General features: G+C 40.3%; 1 protein-coding gene across 3 annotated transcripts in view; it reads left to right on the forward strand.

The window, feature by feature from the left end:
- Window positions 1–26,689, forward strand: part of ANGPT1 (angiopoietin 1) — a 297,629-nt gene that overhangs the window by 173,690 nt on the left and 97,250 nt on the right. For 2 of the 3 annotated variants that reach the window (XM_004697434.2, XM_045287636.1), the window contains exons 2-3: window positions 1,311–1,466; window positions 7,206–7,327. In XM_004697434.2, coding sequence (XP_004697491.1) covers window positions 1,311–1,466; window positions 7,206–7,327 — 278 coding nt within the window. Of the gene's footprint in view, window positions 1–1,096; window positions 1,134–1,310; window positions 1,467–7,205; window positions 7,328–26,689 lie in introns of those variants that run through there. The other variant, XM_045287639.1, reaches the window with a different exon arrangement.

The raw sequence follows: 26,689 nt of genomic DNA on the forward strand, positions 1-26,689 counted from the left end.
TTTTTTTTCTGTACCTGGGGACAGGGTCTTGTTTAAAAAACCAATGTAAATAATAAGTCATGTTTCAAATTGAACCGTGCAAGTTTCACAGAGGGGAATTTAGATTTAGGCTGTATTTATTACATGACGATTCCATTACTATGGATTATAAAACAGCAAATGCATTATGGTTCACTGAGTCAGTGAAAATCACGTAGTTGTTAATGATTTGGAAACCGGCTTGTGAAGCACGACTTGGCAGAGCTATCCGTGGTTAAGTGTGTCGGTAGGAGAGTTAAGGACCTCAGAGCTCAAATCCAAGTCTGACTGTTTTTGTGGTGTGTGGCCTTGGACTTGACTTTGCTGGGATGCAATTTCCCCTTATGTGTAATTGGGTAATGAAATGTAGTCACCAGGCAGTGGTGGAGAGATGTAAGCACCCTGACAGGGAGGTGCAAGCTTCTCCTGTTTATTTCAGGCAATGCCCACGCTCAGTCTTATTCACCAGGTACCTAACAGAATCCCCAGAGAAGTCACTTCAGAATTCTTCCTGCCCTGATGGGCACATGTATTTCACGCAGACAGTGTGGTCGAGAATGGCCCCACCAAGTATAAAATCTTCAGCCCAGACAAGGAGGCCACATGCCACTTTCCAGACTGCACTTCCAGGACCCAGGTTCGAGCCAGGAGGAAAGCACTGGCACTGGCTCTGTGGGATGTTCATGCTTGGCTGGTCGGGTCACACACTGTTGCCCATGTTTTAATATTCCCCTCAAGTCTCCTGTCTTAGTTTTACTTTGTTCCTCGCCATCCTTGCCCCAATCCAGAAGGGTTTATGATTTCTCTTCCCTGAGATGGATGCTGGCCGCTGATTTCTCTCCCTCATAGGTACAATGCAATGGACCGCGAAGAGCAGCGAGTTTCTCTGCTGGCTCTACTGCGTTCCTGCTGGGTGACGGGCTGCATCACCCTCTCTGATTCTGTTTCCTTGGTTACCAAAGACAGAGCAAGCGCCCTGAAGCCTCCTGGCCTAGCCTCACGTCGTCGCTGTCTGGGTTAAACAAAATGACGTCCAGTGTGGGAGAGCACTGTCCATGGGCAACCGCCCACGGGGAGGGTGCTTGCTGGATAGCTGTCCCGGCATTTCTCAGTGTGTGAGCATCTGGTGTGCGGTGCACTCTGCTCCCAGCTCCCCAAATCTCAGAGATGCTGAGGACGCCGGCCAGATGGCCGACTTGCCAGCTGTGTCTTGTTTCGCATTGTAAATATTACATGCCCCAAATGAGAGCTTTGCTTATAACATGCACTTCTTTGTCTTTTATCTCTTGCAGCTTGAGAATTACATTGTGGAAAATATGAAGTCGGAGATGGCTCAGCTACAGCAGAATGCTGTTCAGAACCACACGGCCACCATGCTTGAGATCGGGACCAGTCTCCTGTCTCAAACCGCAGAGCAGACCCGAAAGCTGACGGATGTTGAGACCCAGGTATGGCCCCGGGGCCACGTGACAAACTCTTAACCAGGAGGTTTGGTTTGGTGGTGGCGGTGTTTGTCTTTAGCTTATTCCATAAACGCAGAGCACATTTCAGTACTGCCACTGGGGATGCGCACCATTTTTGTTTATTGTTGTTAACAACAGTGATTGACTGACATGCTGTAGATGTTTCTTTGGATTTGAAGAGGGTTGGTACGCTGGTGTAATGTTCAGCTTTGTTTGTGTTTGCAAAAACTGCATAGCCAAAGGGCCCAATCAACATTTAAGCTGAAATAAACACCACAGCTACCAACTGCAACAGGATGGTGTGCGTCAAACAAAATAATCATTTGGATCCAATTGGAGTCTTGGGTGCATATTGGTGTCCTGTCTTGCTTGTCTCTGGTATTGGCCCCATTATAATGGCACCTTGTAGAAGTCTTATGTATTTAGTGGACAAGAGGCAAAATCCCAGGGAAACTTATGAGAAAGTGCACAATTTTGTATGTAGCATGATTCTATACTGAAAGGTAGATTTCAATACTTTAACATGGCTATGTATATGTGCATGTAGATCCACACCCGTAAACATACATCCCAAAGCCCACTGCTATCAAGTCAATTCCAGAACTGCTTCTGAGGGTTTAAAAAAATGTAAATCGTTACCGAAGCAGACAGCCTCATATATCTCCTTAGGGGGAACTGGTGGGTTAGAACCACTGACCTTGTAGATAAGCAGCCCAAGCTTTAAAACATTACGTTGTGAAAGCCTCACTCTTACTGTCTCATTTTGCCCCTCTATCTTTTCTTCTTTTTTAAAAAATAATTTTATTAGGGGCCAATACAACTGTTATCACAATCCATACACACATCAATTGTGTAAACCACATTTGTACATTCATTGCCCTCATCACTCTATCTTTTACCATATAAGTTCATGAAATTATGGTGGCAGAATGGGTTACACGTTGGGCTGCTCTTCACAAGGGAAGTAGTTCAAAGTAGTTCAGCTGCTCCTCAGGAGAAAGATGAAGCTTTCTGCATGTGTCAAGAATGAGTCTCAGAAACCCATGGAGGGCAATTCTACTCAATCCTACAGGGTCACCGTGAGCAGTCACATCAGGATCGACTAGTGGGAATAAGTTGAGTTTATGTATGTATCCATGCACAGAGGTGGATATGCATGCGTTATGCATGTATATTCAGAGATATGAATGTATGTATAAATACACTAAAACATGGAAACAGACACAAACACACAGACATGTACACACACACACACACACAGTGATCACTGTTTTTGTTGTTAGGGGCCATCAAATTGGTTCCAACTCCTAGCACTCCTATGTTCAGAAAAACAAAACAGTTCCTGGTCCTGCACCATCCTCCTCATCGGTGCTGTGCTGGAGCCCATTGCTGCAGCCACTGTGTCAATCCATCTCACCGAAGGGCTTCCTGGTTTAACTGACCCTCTGCTTTATCAAACACGATGTCCTTCTTCAGGGACAAGTCCCTCCTGATAACATGGACAAGTCCATGAATTGATGTTTCACAATCCTGCTTCTAAGGAACATCCTGGCCGTACATCTTCCAGGACATTTGTTTATTCTTATGGCAGTCCCTGGCAATTCCACTCTTCTTCGACAACACCATAATTCAAGCACATCAATTCTTGCTCAGTTTTACTTACTCACTATCCAGTTTGGGCTTACAAAAGGGGCAATGAAAAATACCATGGCTTGGGCCAGATACACTTTTTAGTCTTCAAAATGACATCTTTGTTTAAATAAGTCTTTTACTTATTTTACTGCAGATTTGTGCAATGTAATATATTGCTCACTTTCTTTACTGTAGCTTCCATGGATATTGATTATGTACCTAAGTAAAACAAAATCCTTGACCCTTTCAATATAATTGTCAGATATGACTCATTGTCTAGCTTTGAGAATTATTGGGGGTTTTTTCTTTACACACACACACACACACACAAACACACACACACAGCACTGGTAAGCCAGTGGTATAATTCTTGTCTTCCATGCAGAGATTGGAATTCAATTTCCAGCCAATATGCTTCGGGCATGGTCATCACTGGGCTCTCAGTGAGGCTGTCCGTGTATTGCTAAGATGCTAATCAGACTTCAAAGGGAGCTTCCTGAGTAGATAGACTGGGAAGAAAGGCATGGAAATCTAATTCTGAAAATTAGCCTTTGAAAATGCAATGGTTCATATATAATTTCAGATAACTGGAAGATGAATTTTAACCAGTACAATTGTTATTCCAATGACCTTCGGAATCCCAGAAATAAGTATATTAGATTTCTAAGGCAAAAGATAATTCTATAAATTAAAAAATAAATGAAAACACTACTTAGATTTTATCTATTAATGGCATCGTAGATGATAGGTTGACATTTAAAGAGATGTGGCACTGATAATTTAAATCGTTATAGCACAGGTTATGTTAGACAACCTACTTTTATAAGTATAATTGAATTTTATCACAACTCTCTGTAATAGATGTGCTCAGAAATTGGAGTGGCTTCTTTCACATTGATACAGCCAATGAGTAGCTATTCAAACGGAAGCCCCCTCACTTCTTTTTATTGCCCCTCCTATTAATAATAATAGTACTTAACTAATTGACTAAGAATGTACTATGATTGCATTGAAATAATAAATTATAAAGCATATAATGTTCTGTAATGGGAAGGAGGAGAACTTTATACTGGAACGTAAAAAAAACCAAGTTTTTGTTGAATAAGTTGCCAAGGTGCTAAGCAAACTTGATATGTGCAGTGACTGTGAAATTATATGAGTGTATTTTCCTTTGACTCGAAGAAAATTTTTGCCTTCTCTTTCATAACATTTTTCCGTATTCAAAGCTAAAGATCACAATTTGTAGAGATATACAATGTGTATTAAGCTTCTTTGCTGCACCTTTGCGATTCACATGTGTTCTCTAATAATACGTTTATAATAGATAAGGTAGGGTTTTTTCCCCCATTCTGCCCCCACCAAACATCTGATTGGTGATTTTTCCCTCTCTTCTCTACTAGGAATTAAAAAATAAAATAAAATAATATAAAACTCACTGGCATAGAGTCCATTTAGATTCATTGCAAGCTAACTGGACAGGGTAGAATTTCCCCCATGGGTGTCCAAGACTGTAACTCTTTACAAGAGTAGAAAGCGTCTTCTTTCTCCCTTCCTAGGAGTGGCAGGTGTGAAAAAAATAACTTATTGTTGGCAAGCGTTTCCCCATTATTTTAACAAGTAGTTAAAACACATGCTGTGTGACGTTGTCAGAGGTAACAGCTGATTTTGCATCTATCAGGTGAAAAGATCTATTTTTTAAAGAAAATTATAACAGAAAAAAATGTAGAAGAATTGTTTTACAGAGCAGCTAAGACTGAATAAGGAGCCCCGGTGGTATTTTAGGACTATAAAGGGGAGAGATGGGAGCGTATCTGCCGGGGCCTGCTGGCCAGGGTGGGGAGAATCAGCCGCCAGCACCGCGGCTTCTGTTATCACTTCGTTGCAGCGTCCCCCTTCTCCACGTTCCGCTTTTCAAGTGTCCAAGATGAAGGCGTTGGTTTCAGAGATGATTCATGCCCCTTCCCTGTTGTCTGGCTCTATTTTTAACATCTTCACACGGCCAATTTTGATTATGAATGAAGTAACAGACAAGCAAACTGCATGGACTTTTACTTTAAGACGACAATGCTCAGCTCTGCACCAAACAAGTTGATAAAAAATAATTCTGTGGGGTAGATACTACCACCACCACGATCCCGTACTTAAAGATGAGGGGACTAAACACTAGAGAGATCAAGCCATTGACCCAAGATCAAAGAACTAGTAAAGAGTGGAGATGGGATTTGAACCCACGAAGTCTGGAGTCAGAGTCTGATCAGCTCTAGGTCTCTCTTTCTACCTCTTGTTGCTTGCTTGCTTGCTCTTTCTCCCTTGGTCCTAATTCTCTTTTCTCCTTCTCGCCTTAAGGTTGTCAGATAATAGGTGGCTCTCTGGTTCATACTCACACCAATTCTACAACTAACAGTGTTTTCAAGTACAAATGCTCCATTTCATGCCCCACCATCCCTGCTTGCAGGACTGGACCTACTGTGTGACATGGTGAAACTTAATGGTGCCAGTGTGAGTCACATCCTGCCATTATTTGAAAAGCCGATATTCCGTTCATCGTGGCAATGCTTCATTAACTTGGGGTTTCATAAATGTTGCATTAAAATATTACTGGTTTTCTGAGTGTGTGTGTTTTTTCTAGAGGAAGGGAGCTCCTTTTGTGCCTAGACTGAGTGACTCTCTGAGTGCCCTCTTGTCCAGGGTCTTCCTCCATACAAATGCTTCCCCTTGTCTCACAACCTCCTTGAGCCCAAGTCCAGTCTTGGGCAGATCAATGTATCTGAGAAAGTCTCCTGGGTCCTTCCGATACAGACCCAGGATCAAACCTTGGGCGTGCGCGCTCACTATTGTCTTTTTGGAAGAAGATCTCTTAGGTGGCTACTCATCCCGCAGCCCGTGTTCCAGGTCTCTTTCTGTAAGGGTTTCTAAAAAAAAGGTGTAGCGTTTGGATATTCTCATACTGCTACCCTCTGCTGATGAATCTGTTGTGGCAACAGATACCCTCCTCTTTTGTGGAGCTGTGAGGGCCAGGAGGGGGTTCAAACTGCTGAGCTGTCAGTTGGGCACAGGACCCACTCCACCATCCGGGCTCCATCCACATAAGATAGGGACCCTTTAATCTAAGCCTACATCTTCCCCTTCGGAAGGGATAGGACAGAGAGAGAATCGAAGACATCTGCTAGGACCGGCAGGTAGAAGTGTTGGTTGGGGAATGGAAAGGTGTGCTTGCATGGGTCACAAACGTGTTACAAGATGATGCATCTATCCACACGGACACTGTGACTCAAGATGAATTGTGAGTGGAAAATGTACAGTTTCCTGCGGACCACGTGTGAGGGAGTTTCAAAGATAATGACAATCTGTCTGACACACAATCTGGCCCACTGGTCATGCTACCGTCTGCGATGAAGGTCCAGAATGGTTTGACTCTCCTTCTAGGCTTTGTCTCCCTCTGGGAGGGGAAAGAATTAGAGACAGTGACAAACTAATTATATTTGAAATTCATCTTTTCCCTTGGTTCCTGTGCGAATGTGAGTGTCTAATCCCATCTGAGAACACCTCACTTCTAAAGTGATGATAATGACCCCTTCTCAGTGGGGAGCTGTGAGCATTGTCTGACATGCACAAGGGCTGCTTGATGACGCTCAATAAATGGGTGCTCCGGACCAGGTATAAACTACATCCAGAGTTGTTTGCACATCACAAATTACATTTTCTAAAGGAAAGAATTGAGACAGGTGTATTTCACATCCATATTAGTCATCCTGAATTCTACACAGTATCTAAGACTTTGTACTAATACTACTTTTTACTTGTAAATATTGGAAGTAATTGTATAAGGCATTGTAGAGTAAAATATAGCATTTCTGGATGTTAATTGTAACTAGAAAAATAGATTCAACGATGCAATTTCTTCAATCAACTTCAATATCAAGCAAATATAATAGTTAACAATCATGTAAATCATGAAGTTGTAGAAAGCAGAATTTTTGATTAGCTATCCTGAAAAAATACAAGTAAATATAAACTAAATTAATTGTTATCTATTCTTTTATTTGAAATTATGTATGTTTAAAATGTCTGCATGTATTGTTTCCTCTTGAGGTATTAAATCAAACTTCTCGACTTGAAATACAATTGCTGGAGAATTCTTTATCAACATACAAGCTGGAGAAGCAGCTCCTTCAACAGACAAATGAAATCCTAAAAATTCATGAGAAAAACAGGTAAGAGGTTTTATATTCCAAAGTATCATGTATTTATATATCTATTCATATACCTCTTTGCCAGTTTTAAAAAAGTATTATTGTTCTTCCTTTTAAATGTTTTTTAATAAGAAATCCAGGCTAGGTAAATCTTTGGAAACAGTAACTGGATTGATGGTTTTTTGGGGGGTGAGTATGGCGGATGGAGCTTGGAGGAAAATGGCAGACATTAACAGTGAGTACAAGAATGAAGAAAAAGTTGCAAAACTGATTGTGGTGTTGACTACACAACTCTTCTTGGTGTGATTAAACTATTATATGATATGTGAATGATATGCCAATGAAACTGGTAAAAATACTTGCAATGATATACTTATTTGTAGTATATAAATAAATGATGGTTAAAGGTGAACTCAGAAAATATGTTAATAATCAGATCTCATACTATTGGTCACATTCCTGAAATATGTGCTTTTATTTTTTATAAAATTTAACACTAATTTACTGAATATTCAGTTTTTCCAATTTCTCTCTATCTACTCAATTTAATTCTAGAAATATAGTGAAACAAAATATTGGCCATTTTCAACAAAATCAACATGTATAGCAATAGAGAAGAAAGCTTCTTTGAAACTTTGTACCTTGAATTGTCATCCTCTTCCCCCTTGAGTTTGTACAACACTATAAAGTGATAGAATTCTGGATTCCAGAGAGGTCTTATTGCTATTTTTCAAGAAAATTATCTACTAAGGAAATTTGGTTTTTCCATTTAAAGCCACCCCACTGTACATAATCAAGGTCTTTGTTTAGCTAGGTAAATGTAATCATGTCACACTGCTTTATATAAATGGTGCATCATCTCAGACCAAGTGCCATGGGCCTCAGAGAGCTGGAGAGTTGCCCTAGCATGCAGCTCTTTTCTTTATAAATCATCAGCACTGAACTTTTCGATCAAAACCACTACACTCATAGGATTTGGACAGGAGTTTACAACCTTTTCCAAATCACAAAGGCCCCAAAATGGATGGCTGGTTCCCCAAGATTTAAGTTGACAGTTAAGAGGACAGAGCCATAGCAGAAGTACCTTCCCTGCCTAAGATCACACAGCTTCCCAGTGGCAGGGCTCGAATGGGATTCCATTTGCTTAGCTCCAAACCCTGCTCTCTCCATCATAACACATGGTCCCCCATTACTATGTACAACCTACAACCGTTTCCCAATTACATGCCAAAAGCAGAGCTAAATGGCATTGATGACAAATATACTTTGCCTGGTTTAGAGGCTGAAAAGGGCCACTCAAGCTCTCTGACTTTACCTTCACCGTTGCATACTTTTTATTTTTGAACTGTGTTTTGGGGGGAACTATATGTCTATGAGTAAACTTGGAAGGAGTTGACCCTGAACTGACCACATGATGAAATGTGCTAGAACTGAAAATGCTGTGGAAATGTACCCTTTATCCTGCTGAAATTTCACAATAGCCAGACACATGCGTATCACAGGTGTGTTGCTTCAACTGCCCTTGATGTGGGGTTCTCCCCTCAGGATGTCATGTGTTAATAAAAGTGAAGCTCATCAGTAGTCACACATTTCACGAGGCAATTGTGAAATGCCCACCCCCCGGCCCCAGGAATCATTAATAAGTAAAACAATGAGCTTATCATATTTTTCTAGTGTGTTCCTTGTTTTGATAATTATATGAAAAGTACATTTGTTACAGGAAAGGGAAATTTAAAATATCAAGATACTATTATCTGGAGAGCACTGCCTATGCTACTGCATATTATGCATCCAAAAATATATTTGTCACAAAAAAGTTGTTCATGTTATCAGGGTACTTCAAAATATGCATGGAGAATTGGAATTAAAAGACAAAGAAAATTCCCCACAAACTTGTTAAGCCCCCTTCATTTACACACTGTACTACAGTTTTCTTTTTAACAACTGCTTGGTGTTTAGTCTTGTAGATACAGCCTGTGGTGGGCTTAACTCCTCTCTCACCAGATATGTTACCACCTGTGACCTGTCTTTTAAAAAATTGTCAACATGGAGTTACATTCGTGAATTCTTCCTCTACTGATGTGTCTATTATCTCCTGGGCTATCGACACTTCAGCTGTCAGGATACCGTCAGAGAAATTGGGAGGCCAGCGAGGGCTTGTCCTCTTAGACACAAATGCAAAGCCTGTTGGCAGTTTTTATCCTTCTTTTATATCTAGCGCATCTTCTTCCTTTTTTCCATTCTTTCTCCTGTGTTTTTTTTTCTGTTTCTCCCTTTAAAAATTTTGCTCTTACAGTATACACAGCAGAATGTACAGCGATTCAGCCATTTCTCGGCATGTAATTCCATGACAACGGGTGCATTCTTTAAGTTGTGAAACCATTTTCACTCTCCTTTTCTGAATGGTTGCTCTCCCATGAACGTGAACTCATCGCTCCGCGTGCTTTTTATCCAGCCTCGCAAGTGGCTATTGTTCATTTTATCCCAGTAGGCACTTCCTCCTCGAGTCAGATCACTTAGGATGCTTCTGTTTTTCTCTATATTTCCATCATGATTTTCAAGATGCTGTCTTCTAGCTTTTCCCACTAAGAAATGTTCCCTATTAAACACTCATTATTTAAATTTCTTTCAATCAGTACAGCAGAGACTGAGTACTTACCTTTCAAATAGCTCCTACCCAGTCAAGGAGAATAGGTGCCCTGGTGGCACACTGGGGAAGAGTTTGGCTGCTAACCGAAAGACTGGTGGTTCCAACTTGCCCAGCTCCCCAGGAGACATATCTGGTGACCCGCTTCCATAACAAGTAAAGCTTTGAGTGCGGAGTGGGGCGTTTCTTCTCTGCCCTGTGGGATAGCTCAGAGTTGGTAAGGACCCATGACAACCATGCCCAGTAACAATCAAGTAGTAGGGACGTGTCCATAATACTACAGCCTTGAGATATTTCTAAGGACGAATCCCAAGCAATTTTATATGTATTTTGCTGCCGCAGTTGCTGGCGTTTATCCTTCATTAAACTTATGATTTCCAAGGGAAACCCAAGTTATCTAAAATAGTTAGCCTCCTATATTTATTGATGGTGATCTTTGTCTGTTCTTTTGTTTTCTTTAATCCACAATAAATTCAGAGGTTGTGGTTTTAATCTGAAATTCCTCTTCGTTTCCATGCTGATAGAAATGTGTGCGTTCCATACTCCTATTCCATATTCTTTTCTTTTTTGACCAGAAAGCCTTCAAGTATGAGATTACCTCAGCATGTGGTTCTTTGGGGTATTTTTCCCCCCAAACTCTGTATCTCCCTGCATTTCCATATACCTACAGTCATCGCTCTTATAGAAATATCCAGTGTATATAATAGAGTGTTGGAACATCTCTTCTTAAACCAGGCATGTGCTTCCATTAGCCACTTAGAAAACCAGTGTTTTCTTTATACAAGCCAAAGATATCCATTTGCGATGCACAGTATACTTCCCCTATTCTATTTATTGTTATTGTTTATTTTCATATGTGCAAAGGAATTAGAGGAAGTCTTCCCAATGCTTTCTAGAACAACAGAGACTTGTGTACCCCCCCACTCATCGAAGTGAATGAAAGGTTAGAGTGAATTCTGCAGCTGCTTGCTTATTGAAATTGTTTATTGATCACCTCTGCCAATTCCTGAAGTGAATCTCAATCCTTCAAATGCAACAAGAAGCTATTTCTGCACTGAGGCATCTCTGAAATGTCAGAACAACACGCCTGGAGTCTGCCAGCTCTGGCTTGGATCAGCTAATAGCACTTCGCAAGGGGATTATCTGAATGAAGCTTTGCTTCCTCCCAGGAATGTCAGGGGCTGTGTCCGCTGTTCGACTTGCCAACTTCAAATCTGAAGGGGCTTCAACAGGCACGTTGGTGAGCGGCCTGATGAGGGGCCACCGCCTCCCTGGCAGAACCAGGAGGAATACTTTTTGGGCCCCGGGATTATACTACACAATCACACGAGGGACACTGCTGATTTACATCCTGACTAATGAAAAGTGTCACTTCTAGGGCTGAAAATGGATTTTTTCCCCCTTATTAGCATCACGTCTTTATTCCCTAGAGGCCAAAGGCACAAAGCAGGCATAAGATCAGCTACATGTACTTCACTGTTTATTTTTTTTTATCCATCCAGTAGGGCTGAAACTAAGAAGTTTCCAGTTAGCTTCCTTTAGTCGTTCATTTTATTATTATTTAGTTTTTTGCTGACTGCTCCTCAATCAATAGGTAAAATCATGATGCCCAAAGAAAACTGAAGTTATCAAGGATCTCATCTATGTGGGATCCACAATCAATGCTCATAGAAGCAGCAGTCAAGAGAGCAAATGACACAGTTCTTTGGACCAACCTGCTGCACAAGACCTCTTTGGAGTATTGAAAGGCAAAGATGCCACCCTGAGGACTAAGGGCCACCCCACCCAAGCGACAGTACTTTCACTGACCTCAGATGCACGTGACAGGTGGACATCGAATAGAAGGAAGCCCTAAGAATGCATGTGCGTTCTGGTGCTGGTGACGAATACTGAACTTATCATCGACTGCAGAAAGAAGCAGCAGATCGGTCACTGAAGTACAGCTAGAGCAGTTCTTAGCCTCAAGGATGAGCAGACGTCATCTCCCGTACTTTGGACAGGGGTTCAGGAGCGCTCAGCGCCTGGAGAAGGACGTCCTGCTTGGAGAAGTGGGCAAGTAGTGAAAAGAGGAAGGCCCTCAACGAGGTGGATTCACAGAGTGGCTGCAACCAGAGGCTCAAATATAACACCATGAGGAGCATGGTACAGCGCCGGGCAGAGTTTCCTTCTGTGGTGGGAGTAAGAACTGGTCGTCAGGCTTCCAATACCAACAGCAACAACCCAAATCTTCAAAATCTGCTTTCCTTCTTACCTACAGGAAGCCAGGGACCAATGCCTGGCCCATGTTGTGGAACATACACAGCCATGTCAATTCAAGTCACTACAGTCAAGTCCATTCTGACTCGGAGCAACCCTGTGGGAGAGTAGAACTGCCCTGGTGGATTTCCGATAAGTCTTTATGGGAGTAGAAAGCTCCTGTGGAGCTGTTGGTGGTTTTGAACGGTTGACCATGAGGTTGGCAGCCTGACCCATAATCACTATACCATAAAGCTCCTTTATATAACCAAGGTCCCAAGTAAGTGGGGAGCATTACTATCTACCTTGCACATAACAGTCTAGGAGGTTGTATGGGCACAAAGTGGGACCATGCCATTGGACACTTTCTTCTCTGCTGTGTTTCCAGCTCATTCTGTTCAAACCCAGGGGAAGAGTAGGAGGCAGACAAAGATGTTATAACGGATAGTCTTTTGGAGGAAGTAAATATACACGGGATTGTTGTCTCCAGGCTTCGTCAACGGACAAGATTTAGGCCTTCGCCTGTTTCTGACTTACCCCTCATTGCTAACCACAAAGTCCAGGATTTAAAACCACCCACCACCGTGAAGGCAGAATTTGAAGCGATCTAGTCCTGTCAAAATGTGCAGCCTCAGAACCTCTGTCTCAGCCCCTGTTAATCAGTCAACTTGTGGGCAGTGCTCTTGCTGTTTTTCACTTCTTCACGAGAGGTGTACAGCCCAGGAAAAGAATATCACGCCCCACATCCCTCACCCTCTCCTCCTTGGTGCCCTCTTGATGGTATTGGAAAACCGGCTGTTGCAGAAGCAGTTAGGTTAAAATCAAACACCTTCTCATTTGATCTCCATTTGGACCCATTTTAAATTTGTTCTGTTTTGCATTACTGCCCACTTTCTTCGGATTGAGCTCATTCTCTGGCTTATTTTGCTATCGTTGTTCTTTCCCCTGGTGTTTTAGTTTTTGCTGGCTTTTTTTTTTTGGTATGTTTTCCAATACATTAAATCCAAGATAGATAATTATATAGGGACAATAACTGGATTAATGGATTGGTGGGGAGGGAATTGGAGAGAAGGCTGGAGGTAAATGAGAAGCTAATAACAATGATTTCAAGAAGGAAGAAAATGTTCTAGAACTGAGTCTAGTGATGACTGTACAACCTTCTTAATCTGATATAACTATTGAAGTGTGAGATGTGTGAATTATATGACAATAAACTATTTATAAAACAAATAAAGCTATTCTCCATTTGGTATATTTTGTATCAAATGCTAAACTGCCACCTTGCTAACGTCTCATGGTAGCTTAGGTAGAATTATGTTAGTTGTGCAGAGCAAGTATAAATGGAAAATAAAAATCACAAAAACTCATCCTGAACAGAGAAGGTGCAGTGTTTAGGGCATCAGATCACCACGTGTTTCTCGCAGGGATACCTGAGTATGTGAATATTCAACGACTGCACCAGCGGGCAGGGCTCCTTCTGGAAAAGTAAGAAAGCTGTCTTAACTTTTCTCTAATCCAGAGCCACCAGAACTCTGACAAAGTGAGCTTTCTAAAATGTAAGTCAGATGTTTCTTTGCTTGTTTGTTTGTTTTGCTTAAGCTTCTGCTAATGATTCTCTGTAACCAACTAAAGAAAGCTTCTGTTCTTAAGCAAAGGGCAGGATACAGGATTATCACAATCTTGAATTTCTACTATGACTTCTTGCAAATCTTGTATACAACATGGAGTAATAGCTAAGAGAAGGAGCTCTAAGGCCACATTAGCTGGCTTTCCAAAAATATTCCACCATAAATTATTTGTGTGATTTTAGACCAAACCAACAAACCAAACTCGCTGCTTTAGCGTCAATGCTGATTCACAGCGAGCCTCTAGGACAGAGTCAGTTTCTGACACTGCACCTCGTTACAGACGCAGAAAGCCCGGGTGTTCTACCCTGGGGCTCCTGGTGGGTTCAAACCACTCTCCTTGTGGATCGCAGCCTGACGCTGACCACTAATTAAACTTTTTTTTCCTGTGTCCTAATTTTTAACATAGAGGTGATCATGCAAGGACTCTATGAGGCGATATGAGAAGACTTAATAGTGTAACAGTTAATCATTTAGCTGCTAACCAAAAAGCTGCTGGTAAATCCCACCCAGCAGCTCTGAGGAAGAAAGGCCTGACCATCTGCTTCAATAAAGATAACAAGCAAGAGACCCTACAGGGCAGTTCTCCTATGTCCCATATGGTCATTATGGCTGGAAAACTGACCTCACGGCACCTTACACCAGCAGCAACGTGGGTTGAAATGGAAGTTAATTGAGCGAATGCATAGGAAGCACTGAGATCAGTCATTGGTCAATATAAGTATTGAATCAGTTAAACCATCATGCTAGTATCACACAGGATGCCTCCTGCTATTTGAGTTCGACGTGCCTTTTCTGGCATGTTCTGTCTCTTCTGATTCTGTTCACAAACTCAGGTGTAGATTGCACTCCTCCGGGAATTCTTCTGTGGTGGCATCCGTCTTCACAGTTGATGTGGTAGCGCTGTACCCTGTTTCCTCCCATTGATTCACTCATCACGATATTGTGTGTCTGTGTGTACATAGGGTTTTATAGTCATTGATCGCTCTACCTACTATTTGGAGCCCTGGTGACACAGCAGGCTATGAGTTGGGCTGCAAACCATAAGGAGTCGACAGTTCTAAAGCACCATCCCTTCCATGGGAGAAAGATGAGGCTTTCTAATGCTGCAAGCTTTGCTGCCTCAGAAACCCACAGGGGCAGTTCTGCCCAGTCCTGTAGGGTCATTAGGAGTCAGAATTGACTCCATGACAGTGAGTTATTGTTCTCCCCTATTAGGCTGTAACCTCTCTGGAAGTTATCAGCTATGTTTTATTTATCTTTGTCTTCTCACTTCCTTACACACGTCTTTACTTGTAGCATATGTAATTCTATACACTTTGTGAACATCGAATGAATGATAAGTTGGTAAACATGCCAATTTCTCTCACAATTCAGACCCTACAGCAGCCAAGAGAACTGCCCTTGTGGGTTTCCAAGACTGTAGCTCTTTGTGGAGTAGAAAGCCTCACCTTTCTCCAGTGGAGTAGCTGTTGGTTTTGAACTACTGACCTTACAGTAAGCAGTTCAATGTATAGCCACTATGCCACCAACATGCCTCCTAAGTGCTCTACTGTCCCCCAAAGAGATCATTGATTTACAAACACACAATTGCATATTCCCTACGAACAAAAACAACTTTAATGGAAACACAAATCACACTTAAAAAGCAAAACAAAGAAACTCGCTGCCATTGAGCCGATGAAGGCTCAGAGAGCTGCCGGGCAGGCCAGGGTCCTTCTGCTCCCTGAGGCTCTGAGCCTGTTGTCAGAGGAGAAGACAGGCTGGCGTTTCTTTGGCGAGGCAGCTGGTGGTCTGACTGAGATCGCAGTCCAATGCATAACCAAACGCACAGGGTATTTGAAATATCATACAGATGTCGTTCTGATCACCATCTTCCAAAGCCTGCATGGGATTGTCAATTTCCTAAGACTCTGTTGGCCAGTGTACTACTTCTGTCTACCTGAAAGGTCGGTTGTTCATCTTTCATGTTAATTAGCGTTTTTATTTCTTTCTTGGTAACTAGCCTATTCATGTTGATACTGGTTCTCATTTTTTTCTGTTAATGGCGTTTTTGTTAATGCACAGAGGCTCTTTAATAAACTTTACAACATTGTGATAGGTGTTATAAACATTTTTCAGGTTTGTTATTATTTGGTTTTTGGTTTTTCACGGAACTAAATTTTGATTTCATGAAATGCACCAATCTTTTTTTCTTCTGGATTTCTGGCTTTTGCAACCTAATTAGCTTATTCATCTTATTCCAAAACATTTTAAAAGCCAGTGTTTATTTGTTTTGAAATTTAAAAGATATTAACCAAAGGTTTTGAGAGAACACTGGACTGTTTTTAAATTAGAAACATAAGGTATATATCTTAAAATATACTTAAAAGTATACATTTAACCTGAACTTACCTTGTTTGAGCTTGGGGGGGAAATTGCTCACTATAAACCCATATTTGCAACACACGTTGGCACCATATTAAAAAAGAGACAAATGGAAACATCTGTAAGTAGGTTCACAGATAAAAACAAGAAGGTTTCTTCAGTATTTTCAACATCTTCCTACTTGTTTGAAGGGTTATAGTTACACGCATCTAGCTTAGGCAACTGTCACCACTGTGAATTCATTGGCTGCTATGTTAAGAACTCTATTGTGGGAAACAATTTGAAAGGGAGAGTTTATTCTGTGAAAGTTTCAAGATGTGTTCTATGATATGAAATGTTTCCAATAAGATACATTGGGGAAGACAGATAAAAAATCAGAAAGGCTATTTTGAAAAGAGAATATCAACGAAAATGTTCAAATAGGGATTAGCATACACTCATTGAAACCTTTTATGAAAATTCAGGACTCAATAATTTTGTTTATTTTACTCTTCATTAAAAGTGCACCTCTGCCTCAAACTAGGAAGCTAAGTGCCAAATTCTATGCATGTCTCGTCTCAAAGTGTTTCCAGAAAGATGGGAAACAGGAAGTACCCAGGATCCTGTGTGCAAATGGATTTCCAGCTTCGTTTGTATAGATTTCCATTTCCCAGTTTCTAAATTGTGATTCTATGGAACAGTAATTCTAAAAATTGTAACTTAATGAAAATAGTTTATTTCGTCGAGATTTAGCAAAAACTTAAAAATTGGACCTCTTGTTTTGCTAATAACATATTGAATACTCTCTAGAACACAATCTCACTCAAAATTCACTGCCATCGAGTCTCTCCCTACTCTTAGCAACTCTGTGGGACAGGGCAGAACTGTGAGTTTCCAAGATCGCAACTATTAACGGGGGTAGAAATTCCATCTTTCTCCAACAGAGCTGCTCATGGTTTTGAACTACCCACCTTGCAAATTGCAGCCCAATATGTATTCACTATGCCACCTAGGCTCCTTTTTGGACCACAGTAGTGTGTTACAATGAGCATCCGTGTTCTGAGTTATGTGTTGTACCTAAGCTGTACTTATTACCGAAGACCATCATCATTTAAACTCTCTTTTACTTACCTAATTTCAGGACACTGGGACTCTAATATTGTCCTTCAAATCAATTTCTTCACATAAAGGTCACCATCTGTAGCTGAACCATCCTCTCTTAATTGACCCGGGGAGGGCAAGGCTTAGAGAAGCTGGTATAGATTTGGAGATAACAGGTGATATGCTCGGTATCGCGGGTCAGACAGTTATAGAGCATGACAGAAGGGTTAGAGTAGAGTAAAGAGCAGCCCTTGAGGAGATTCCAGTTGAGGCAAAAGAAAACTGACTTCGGGAGGAGATTTGCGTTTTTAAGCAAGAGGAAAGATGGATAGGTCCAAAGACTTGTGAAAGACAAGCTCCCAAATTACTGATGGAGAATAGCAAATACTGGGAACACGGTAAGGTGAAGTCTGCATAATGGGTGTAATGTATGTGAGTGGGACTAAGCCCAACCCCAAACTCAGGGCCATGGAGGAATTCGATTTATAGTGACCCGATACCACAGGGTAGAGCCGCCTCTGTGGGCTTCTATCCACGTATGTGAATAGGAAGCCTCATCTTTCCTCTGCGGAGCCGCTGGTGGCTTCAAATTGCTGACCGTGCAGTTAGCAGCATAAGTAGAGATTCTACGTGATACCTTCAAATAATTGGCAGAAAAATTGGTGAAAGATACAAATATTTCCCATGCAGTTTGGAAGCTCTTTGTATGCATTGTACCAAATTCAGGAAATAAGACTATGTTTTTCTAGTTTCCAATCAGTGGTCTGTATGAGAAGCTTTCTAGTCTAACAATTCAGAGAACTTTTTTTATCCTTGCTTTACCCTTAATAACTGTACGACTTTGGGCCGGACATTTAGTTGCTTACCTACAAACTTACAGCACAGTCTCAGTGTCTATCACAGGATCGTGTAAGTGGAGCTAAGAATGGTGAGAGTGCAACTGCCATTATTATGGTGCATTTAAACAATGGGATGTTCAGTAAAGAAAGTCCATGGGTTTTTTGGGTTTTTTTCTGGTGAGAAACTCATGGATTCAAACATTTTGGAAGTAGTGAGGAAGGTGGGCTGAATTTTAAGTAGGTAATAAGACAATAGACAAGAAGTATAAAGGTAAAGATAATAGTCTTTTGGGGAACAAATTAAAGAAAAGACAGATGAGTAATGTCAAAGCAATGAAAGAGTCAGGAGTGAATTGGTCTTTTCTGGAGAAATCTAAAAAGGAATCATAAATATAAAGAAATCGTGTGATTAGGGACTTGATGAAACTGATAAGTTATCAAATGAGGAAATGAAATGGTACAATGACTGAAAGAGATAATTAATTGGTAAGACCTGCCATTTGAGATATAATATAATTGTTACCACTTTGCTTGTAGCTATTATATCCATTATGTGTATTTCGGAGTTCTATCAGTGAGCTGAGATGCAGAGGAAGTATATTGTATTAGTCTGGGTAGACTCAAGAAACAAATCCAGAGACACTCTTATACATATGTGCATAAGAAAGAGCTTTATATACAAGAGCAATGGAACATTGAGAAAACATCCCAGGCCAGTCCAGATCAAGTCCATAAGTCCGATATTAGCCATATGTCTGATACCAATCTATAAAGTCTTCTTCAGACTCATAAAATACAAGCAGTGATGCCAAATGCAGGAAGATCACAGGCCAGTGGGTGGGAAGTCTTGTGGATCCAGTGGCCTTGTAAACATCTCAGCACTGGCAGGGGTCACCATGTGGCTTCTCTGGCTCTCAGAGCACTGGCTATAATAGCATAGAGCCATGTGTCTTTGTCAGTAGAGCGTTTCTCAGGGAGTGAGTAGAGAGAGGTGTGTCTCCCACCTCTAAGGAGGAATACTGTAATTCGCAGAATCCTCAGGAGAAGGCCATGCCCACACAGAGGCCTCATTGATGATGACCTGATTGACAGCTTAGCCTCCACGACTTCACTCATAATCCTCTCAAATTGAAAACAGATTATATACCGTATATACTCAAGTATAAGCCAACCTGAATATCAGCCAAGGCACCTAATTTTACCACAAAAACTGCATTAAAACTGTGCTGAAAAAGTATGCTGATACACGAGTACATACAGTAACTACCACATGAGTGAATTCTGTGAGCACTCCCTTGATCGCTTTATTTGACTACGTATTCTAGAATGAAAAGCTATGCTGATGTCTTTTGATAACTTATTTTCAGGGTACATGAAAAGGTATGTAGTGAATTAGGGTAACTCGAGTACTCGGGCATTTTAAGCACATATTCCTTTTACTCAGGAAATAGAGGCCTACTCATCCACAAAACAATATTCAACATTGTTTCCTTTGGCTCCAGGACTTCATGATCTCCTGTCCATTTGCAGCACTTCACAGATTGTCTTCAACAACAAAAGCAGCAGCAACAACAACAACCCATGAAAACCCTTTCATTCGATCTCACACAGCAGCCATCTTTAAATATAAGGAGGAATCAAGGTGTTTGTGGGAAAAAGAATTTAAAAACAAATAGGTTTTTAAAATGAACTCCTAGGTATTTCCTTGAACAAATGTCTACTAAAAATCAGTGAAAAAACATCCTTGCAAGTGTGTGTGTGTGTGTGTGTGTGTGTGTGTGTGTGTAGCTTTTAAGAAGTTCATGGGGAAAAAATTAAGACAATGAAAATGTTCCACAAACTCTTTGAAGCACACACACATACACACACACATACACACACATGCACACACAAATACATATATATATAGTCTAAAATAGAAATTTCTTTCAAATGCTATTTTTACGTGGGGTTTTCGCTCCAGAAATAAAGCCTTAGAGTAAGAATAGTATCATTTTATATTTTACAAAGTGTTGCATGTACTAGCATTTATCAACAAATAAATACAAGTTACAACTATAATGGGTATTTTCCATACCAAGAACTTACCTACCTATCAGGAAAACGGAGTCTAGTGCTCATTATATTTCAAGGACAAACTGTGGGTTCAGGATTATTATCCAAGCTTATATGATTGTAATATGAAAATGTGTTCTTTACACGATTGTCCCTTCAGTAGTTCAAACAAATACATTACAGTGTAAACTGAAAATGAACCAAGACATTGGTCGTGGTAAAACCTCAGATCTGAAGTCAAGCACTTCCCTGGGCCCAGAGCAAACCTCCTCTGAGATCTGTAGCACACTAATCACTTAGCCACGGCATGAGATCATCCTTTTTTTTAACCAACAGAGATTTTTTAATAGTAAACATCTACCTCAATAAGTCATCGGCATCGAGGAAAATATTAAAAGATGATGAATCATACCTGTTCTGTACAGATAATTTATGATGACTTAGTTACCTAAAGTTTTCATTTAAAAAAAGGATTTAGAAAATATAACTGACATAATATAGTCCACAAAAACTATGTTCTCACGTCACTTTGGTGATTAGCTGCGGAGGTCTTGCAAACTCACGAAAGGCCTCTAAGAGGAAGCCATTGCTCTTTCTCCGTTTGGAAATAAGAAGCATGAAGAAAATGGAAGGTTCCTGGGAACAGTGGACTAAGGAGCCAGGCAAAGCTCCGCCTCTGTGACCTAGAACAGAACTGGATGGTGGAAGCCACCACTGCCAGCGGCTCAAAGAGGACTCACGATGGACGATCCCAGGTAGAGGGCCCGAAAAATGTGCACCAAGCCTAATCGTAAATCAGACGCGGCTTGTTGGTTAGATAACAGCTGAAGAAAACCTGAAGCCTATGGACCCCTAGTCATTGATTGTGCCTGGAAATAAACTTACCCAATTTTCAGCCAAGAATAGACAATAAGTGAAAGAAAAAAAACCACGAAGGAAGTACATACATCTTAAAATAATCAACCACTTGAAATTAAAAGGGCAATCTTTACACAAGAACAAAGTTCAGAATGTTTAGGAGAAATGGAACAAGAAACAAAGAGAAGTGAGTGTATTACATTATAAGGATTGCAATAAATAAATATATATGAATCGTTAAATGGAAAACTGATCTGTTCTGTAAACCTTCACCCAATTCACAACAAAAAGTAAAATATAACTTTTAACTTTTTTAATATGTAATTTTGTACATACACACAAAAGTTGATGATAGATAGATAGACAGGTAAATGATAGATAGATAGATAGATAGATAGATAGATAGATAGATAGATAGATAGATAGATAAATGTAAGTTGCTGTCCAGTCAGTTCCCTTGCATTGAGTCCCTATATGCAACAGACTGAAACACTGCCGACTCTAACACCGTCCTCATAATCATTATGATGTTTGAGCCCATTGTGTTAGTCCATCGCCTTGAGAGTTATCTTCTTTCTCAATTACCTTCTACTTTGCCAGGGACCGTCTCGCCTGTTAATGTATCCACATCCATATCACCACCTTCACTTCTAAGGCACATTCTGCCTGTACTTTTTCCAAGACAATTTTGTTTGTTATTCTAGAAGTTTGTGGGACTTTCAATAGTCTTCATCAACACCACAATGGGAATGCATCATTCTTCTGAGGTCTCCCTTATGCATTATCCCAGTTTCACATGCCGATGAGATCATAGAAAATACCACAATTTGACTCAAGCCCATCTTAGTCTTCAAAGCAATAGCCTTGTGCTTTAACACTTAAAGAAGTCTTGCGAAGTAACTTGCTCAGGGCAATGTGTTGCTTTGTCTTTTAACTACTGCTTCCATGAGCATTAATTGAAGATCCAAGCAAAATGAAATTCTTGACAACTTTAGTCTTTCCTCACTTTATCATGACGTTGTCTGTTGGTCCAGCTGTGTGATTTTGGGTTTCTTTCCACTGCTTTGTCATCCATACTGAAGATGGCAGTCCAGGATCTTCATCCGCCAGTGCTCCAAGTCCTCACTTTCAGCAAGCAAACTTGTGCTGTTTGCATATCCAGGTTCTAAACAAGCCTTCCTCCCACTCTGATGCCTTGCTCAGCAGACACATTAAATAGATACAGTCAGAGGGTGCAACCCTGAAGCACATCTCTTCTGATTTTAAATCATGCTGTATTCACCCACCCCACCACTTGAATGATTGCCTCTTGGTCCATGTACAAGTTCTGCATGAGCTTAATGAAGTTTCTTGAAATTTCCATATTTTGTTATGATGTTATCAATAATTAGTTATGATCTACACAGTCAAATGCCTCTGTATAGTAAATAAATCGCAAGTAAACATCTTGGTGGTATTCTCTGTTTTGAGCCAAGGTTCATCTGACATCAACAAGAATGTCCATCTTCCCATGCCCTCTTCTGAATCAGACTTTAATTTCTGGCAGCTTTATATACTGCTACAACCATCTTTTGAAATATCTTCAGCAAAATTGTACTTACATGTGATATTAATGATTGTGTTTCATAATGTCCACATTCTGTTGGGCCACTTTTCCTTGGAATTGGCACAAAAATGAATATATGCCAGTCACTTGGCCAGTTAGCTGTCTTCTAAACTTTTTGGCAAAGACAAATTAATAATTACAGTGCCTCATTAGTTTGTTTAAACATTTCAGTTGGTATTCTGCCAATTATTGGAGTTTTGCTTTTTGCTATGTCTCAGTGACCCATAGACATCTCTTTCTGGACCATGGGTTTTTGATCACTCACTATCTCTTGAAAGGATTGAAAGTTAACCCGTGTCTTTGATTCAGTGACTGTGTATTCCTTCCATCTCTTATTAGCATATCTTGTATCTTTAAATATTTTTCCCATGCATATATAATCACAATTTTTCTCAAACCACATAATTGTTATCTATTGAAATTACCTTTGCCTTATGATTAACTCCAGGCAGTATCATCTCTTATCTGTGTCCAGTGCAGAGACTTTATATTGTATTATAAAGACTTTACTTTGGTTAATGACCTAGAGTTAGAAAAATGCAAAGGAAGAAGGTTCTCGGGATTCCTAATGTTGAAAGAACTGAAGACAAAAACAATTCAAACATCAAGTTATAATATTGAACAAATCTGCAAGCAAAATAATAATGCAGGAAACATCGAAAGAAGATGAAGAGGCTACTCAGAGCCACTGTACTGAGAGAACTGGTCACTATTTAACCATTCCAGAGGTAGCATATAACCAAGAACCTGTGATCCTGTAAGAAGAATTCCAAGCTTCACTGATGGCATTAGCAACAAACTTCAAACATTGACAGAATACCATTTATGATATTTCAACAAATGGATGTGACACTGGAAGCACTCACTCACCTATGCCAAGAAATGTGAAAGGCAGCTACCTCACCAACTGTCTAGGATAATTTTCTGTATTTGTCTGGTCCAAATAAAGGTGAACCAGTATAATTTAGAAATTATCCTACTTTGTCATTAATACCAAACTAAAGTAAATTTGATCAAACATAGTTCAAAATTAGTGGCTTCCATAAATTTCCGTAGGATTCAGAGGAGAATGTTTTATTTCTGATACCAAATGGACTTTGGTTGAAAGCAGAGCATATAAGAGAAGTATATGCTTGTGTTATATTGACCAAAAATGCATGTGCTCTATAGAGCACACATTCTGAATAGCATTGCAAAGGATAAAATTATGTTAGTTATTGTTAATTGCCATTGACTCAGTGACCCTGGAAGCATTTGAGAAATTCCATTATGTTTATTAGTAAGCTTTAAAGAGGCAGTCGTTTGAACCGAACAAACGGGTACTGCAAGGCTTAAAATCAGGAAAATTTGTATCCTTTCACCATATTTATTCAATCTGCATACTGAGCAAATAATCTGAGAAGCTCAGCTATAAGAAGGTGGTGGCATCCTGATTGCAGAAAGACTCATTGACATTCTGGGATACAGAGATGACACAACCTTGCTTGCTAAAAACCAAGAGGACTGGAAACATGGAACATTGAAAATAAAAGATCCCAGCCTTCAATGGGGACTGCATCTCAGTATAAATCAAACAACCATTCTCACAACTGAACTCACCAGCAAAATCAAGACAAATTGAGAAAGGATGGAAGCTGTCAATAATTTCATTTTACTTGGCTCCACCATCAACAGCCATGGAAACACCATGCAATAAATTAAACTGCATATTACATCAGACAGTTCTGCCAAATATGCCTGTCAAGTCTTACGGAATAAAATATTACTTTGAGGACTACCACAGCCAAGGTATTTCCAATCAACTCATATGTGTACCAAGGCTAGACGATGACTGAAGAAGATCAGTGAAAAAGCAATACTACCAAATTAAGGTGTTGGTAAAGGATATCAGGTATACCATAATCTTTCAGTAGACATCTGAATGAAGCACCGTCTGATATCACTTAGAAGTGAGATGGGAAAATTTCATCTCATGAACATTGGGCCTTTCTTCAAGAAGTACCAATTCCTGAAAAAGAACATCATGCCCGATGCTGTAGAGCAGTGGTTCTCAACCCTCCTAATGCTGGGACCCTGTAATACAGGTCCTCATGTTGTCACGAACCCCAACCATAAAATTATTTTCATTACTACTTCATTACTGTAATTTTGCTACTGTTATGAATTGGGTGACCCATGTGAAAGGGTCGTTTGACCCCCAAAGAGGTCACGACCCACAGGTTGAGAACTGTTGCTGCAGAGGCTCAGCAATAAAATAAAATGATTCTAAAAGAGATGCTCCTAAATAAGATGACTTCACACAGTGGGTACTCAACATATCCTTGGCTGTGAGGATGGTATAGGAGGGGCAGTGCTTGGTGCTACTAACCATTGGGTCTCTCTGGGCTGGAACTGTCTCAAAACACCTAACAACAACACCTGAGTGAATGCAATTCAAGAGAGAGATGTGGCACTGCTACTCTTGCAGATAACACAGAAATACCCTTAACATGTCTTTATATAAATACTTCACATATGAATTGGGGCATCAACCCAAAGGGGTGTTAATTCATAGGGTCTGACACATGCCGAGCATTGTCCAGGTGTGATTCAGACTTGAATCAAGAGGCACATTCTCTGCCACATGCTGCTCTACACACTCTTGGAAGTCAAGTTTATGGGCAAGGAATTGAAATGACCATGAGCAGTTCAATGAAACTTACTATAAAGGAAAATAAGATATTCCAGCTTGTGGTACATTATATGAAGTTGGAAATGTTGGCTCTAGAAACACACCATATTTTATCATTTAAACATTACATTTAAAATACTCTCTGGTGTCCCCTTTTGGAAAACTTGTAGGAATGATTCAGTGTTACATTTCTCCAAGGTAATAAGTGCCTACCCTGGTATGTAACATTTGAATAACACCTTGTAAACTAAGGACTGGTTGAACCTTCTGAAAATGGAACTCAGAACACAGAGTAAGACTTACCCCTGAGGAATATTAGTCTATTAGACACTCTATAAAATGTAAATGCCCTTTATTCCTGTTTGATGACTAGGATTCAAGAGTGCTTCTGAAAAGGGAGTATTTTGAAAAATGTTGAGTGAAGAACTCAGTTCCTCAGTTAAAGTTTACATCAGCGAAAGCAAAGCCTCCCAAGTCCTTCTGTAAGGCATCAGCTTGTTGGCACTGTCACTGCATGAACCACTTCTAGGTATTGTGGTACCATTCAGCTTTATCCTCAAACCCAGGCTGAGAGAGAAATAAAACGAGTGCTTAGGATTTAGTGCCCAAAGTAAAAAACCCAAATATTCTAATTCATTATGACTTGTTTTTTAATAGATATTGTTAAGACAGCGCCAACTCCACATGACCCCATGTAAAACATAGGACTCACTGTTGAGTACTGCACAATGCTCACAGTTGTTGCTTTGTGTGAGTCCATGTGTCATCCCCTCTTTTATAGTGTCTTCCTCCTTTTTAATGAAGCTTTATCAAGTACCACCACTTGGCTGTCAGTTTTTATGATATCCTTCTACGACTCTCTTGTACAGCATAAATACATTTTCTGTTCTTGAAATAGTATCAATAGTTTGTTATCATTGACATAGCGGATTACCTTTGCATAGTCATTATAACACAAGTAAATGTTTTCCTGTTTTTCTCTGACTTCAGCCCAGATCCATCTGACATCACCAATGAGATCTCTCATTCTGTGTCTTCTTCTGAATCCAGCTTGAAATTCTGCCTGCTCTCAATGTGCTACTGAATCTGTTTTTTAAATTATCCACAGCAAAACTTTACTTGCATGTAATGTTGCAGATATTTTTAGAAAAATCCACATTTTGTTGGATCCCTTTTGGGGGGGGGATGGACACAAGTATAGGGCCCTTCCAGTCATTTGACCAAGTAGCTTCTTCCAAATTTCTTGGCATGAACTAGCGGTTGCTTCCAGCACTGCACCAGCTTTTTGAAGATTTTCATGGAAAAGTCTGTCAGTTCACAAAGTCTTGTTTTTCAGTATAGCCTTCAGTGCAACTTAGACGATTTCCTTAAACACAATTGGTTCTTGATCACATAGTACC

The sequence above is a fragment of the Echinops telfairi genome, unplaced genomic scaffold (genome assembly GCF_000313985.2).
Source record: "Echinops telfairi isolate 266 unplaced genomic scaffold, ASM31398v2 ScPeMD7_1;HRSCAF=3_0, whole genome shotgun sequence".
Lineage (NCBI taxonomy): Eukaryota > Metazoa > Chordata > Mammalia > Afrosoricida > Tenrecidae > Echinops > Echinops telfairi.